Below are 328 nucleotides of genomic sequence, written 5' to 3'. Positions count from 1 at the left end.
CCCCCCCAGTTCCGGCAGCCGCACGTGCCCGCTGCCAGGCTGCGCCTCCTCTCTGTACCTCGCACGTCAAATGCGGCCAAGCTCCCCGACTACCTCGTGAGGAAGAGGAGGGCGGCCGGGAGGTTCCGTTCCCTAAGCTTGGCCGCAAGGCGCGTCAGCCAAAGACCAACCTCCCTCCTTGCCCACCACCAGCCCAGCCCCAAGGCCGGGGCTTGCGGCAGCGGCGGGGGGGGGCATCACTGCGGCTTGGGGCAGAAGAGCTGGCTGTCGGGGGGGTTCCGCAGCTCAGCACATGCCCGGCAGGCTGGAGGGCCCCCGCCGCGCCCCG

At 72.0% G+C, this 328-nt stretch overlaps 1 protein-coding gene across 1 annotated transcript in view; it reads left to right on the top strand.

Annotated features, from left to right (window-relative positions):
- Window positions 1-149, top strand: part of SH3PXD2B (SH3 and PX domains 2B) — a gene marked incomplete at both ends in the record, with an annotated part of 66,980 nt that extends 66,831 nt beyond the window's left edge. Inside the window, one exon of the mRNA XM_009583540.1 lies at window positions 10-149. Within this exon, the coding sequence (XP_009581835.1) occupies window positions 10-149 (140 nt within the window). The remainder of the gene's footprint in view (window positions 1-9) is intronic.
- Between the last annotated feature and the right edge of the window lie 179 nt (window positions 150-328).

This window comes from Fulmarus glacialis, unplaced genomic scaffold (genome assembly GCF_000690835.1).
Source record: "Fulmarus glacialis isolate BGI_N327 unplaced genomic scaffold, ASM69083v1 scaffold14260, whole genome shotgun sequence".
Lineage (NCBI taxonomy): Eukaryota > Metazoa > Chordata > Aves > Procellariiformes > Procellariidae > Fulmarus > Fulmarus glacialis.
The sequence above is the reverse complement of the archived record's forward strand: the minus strand, read 5'-3'. Positions and strand labels throughout refer to the sequence as shown.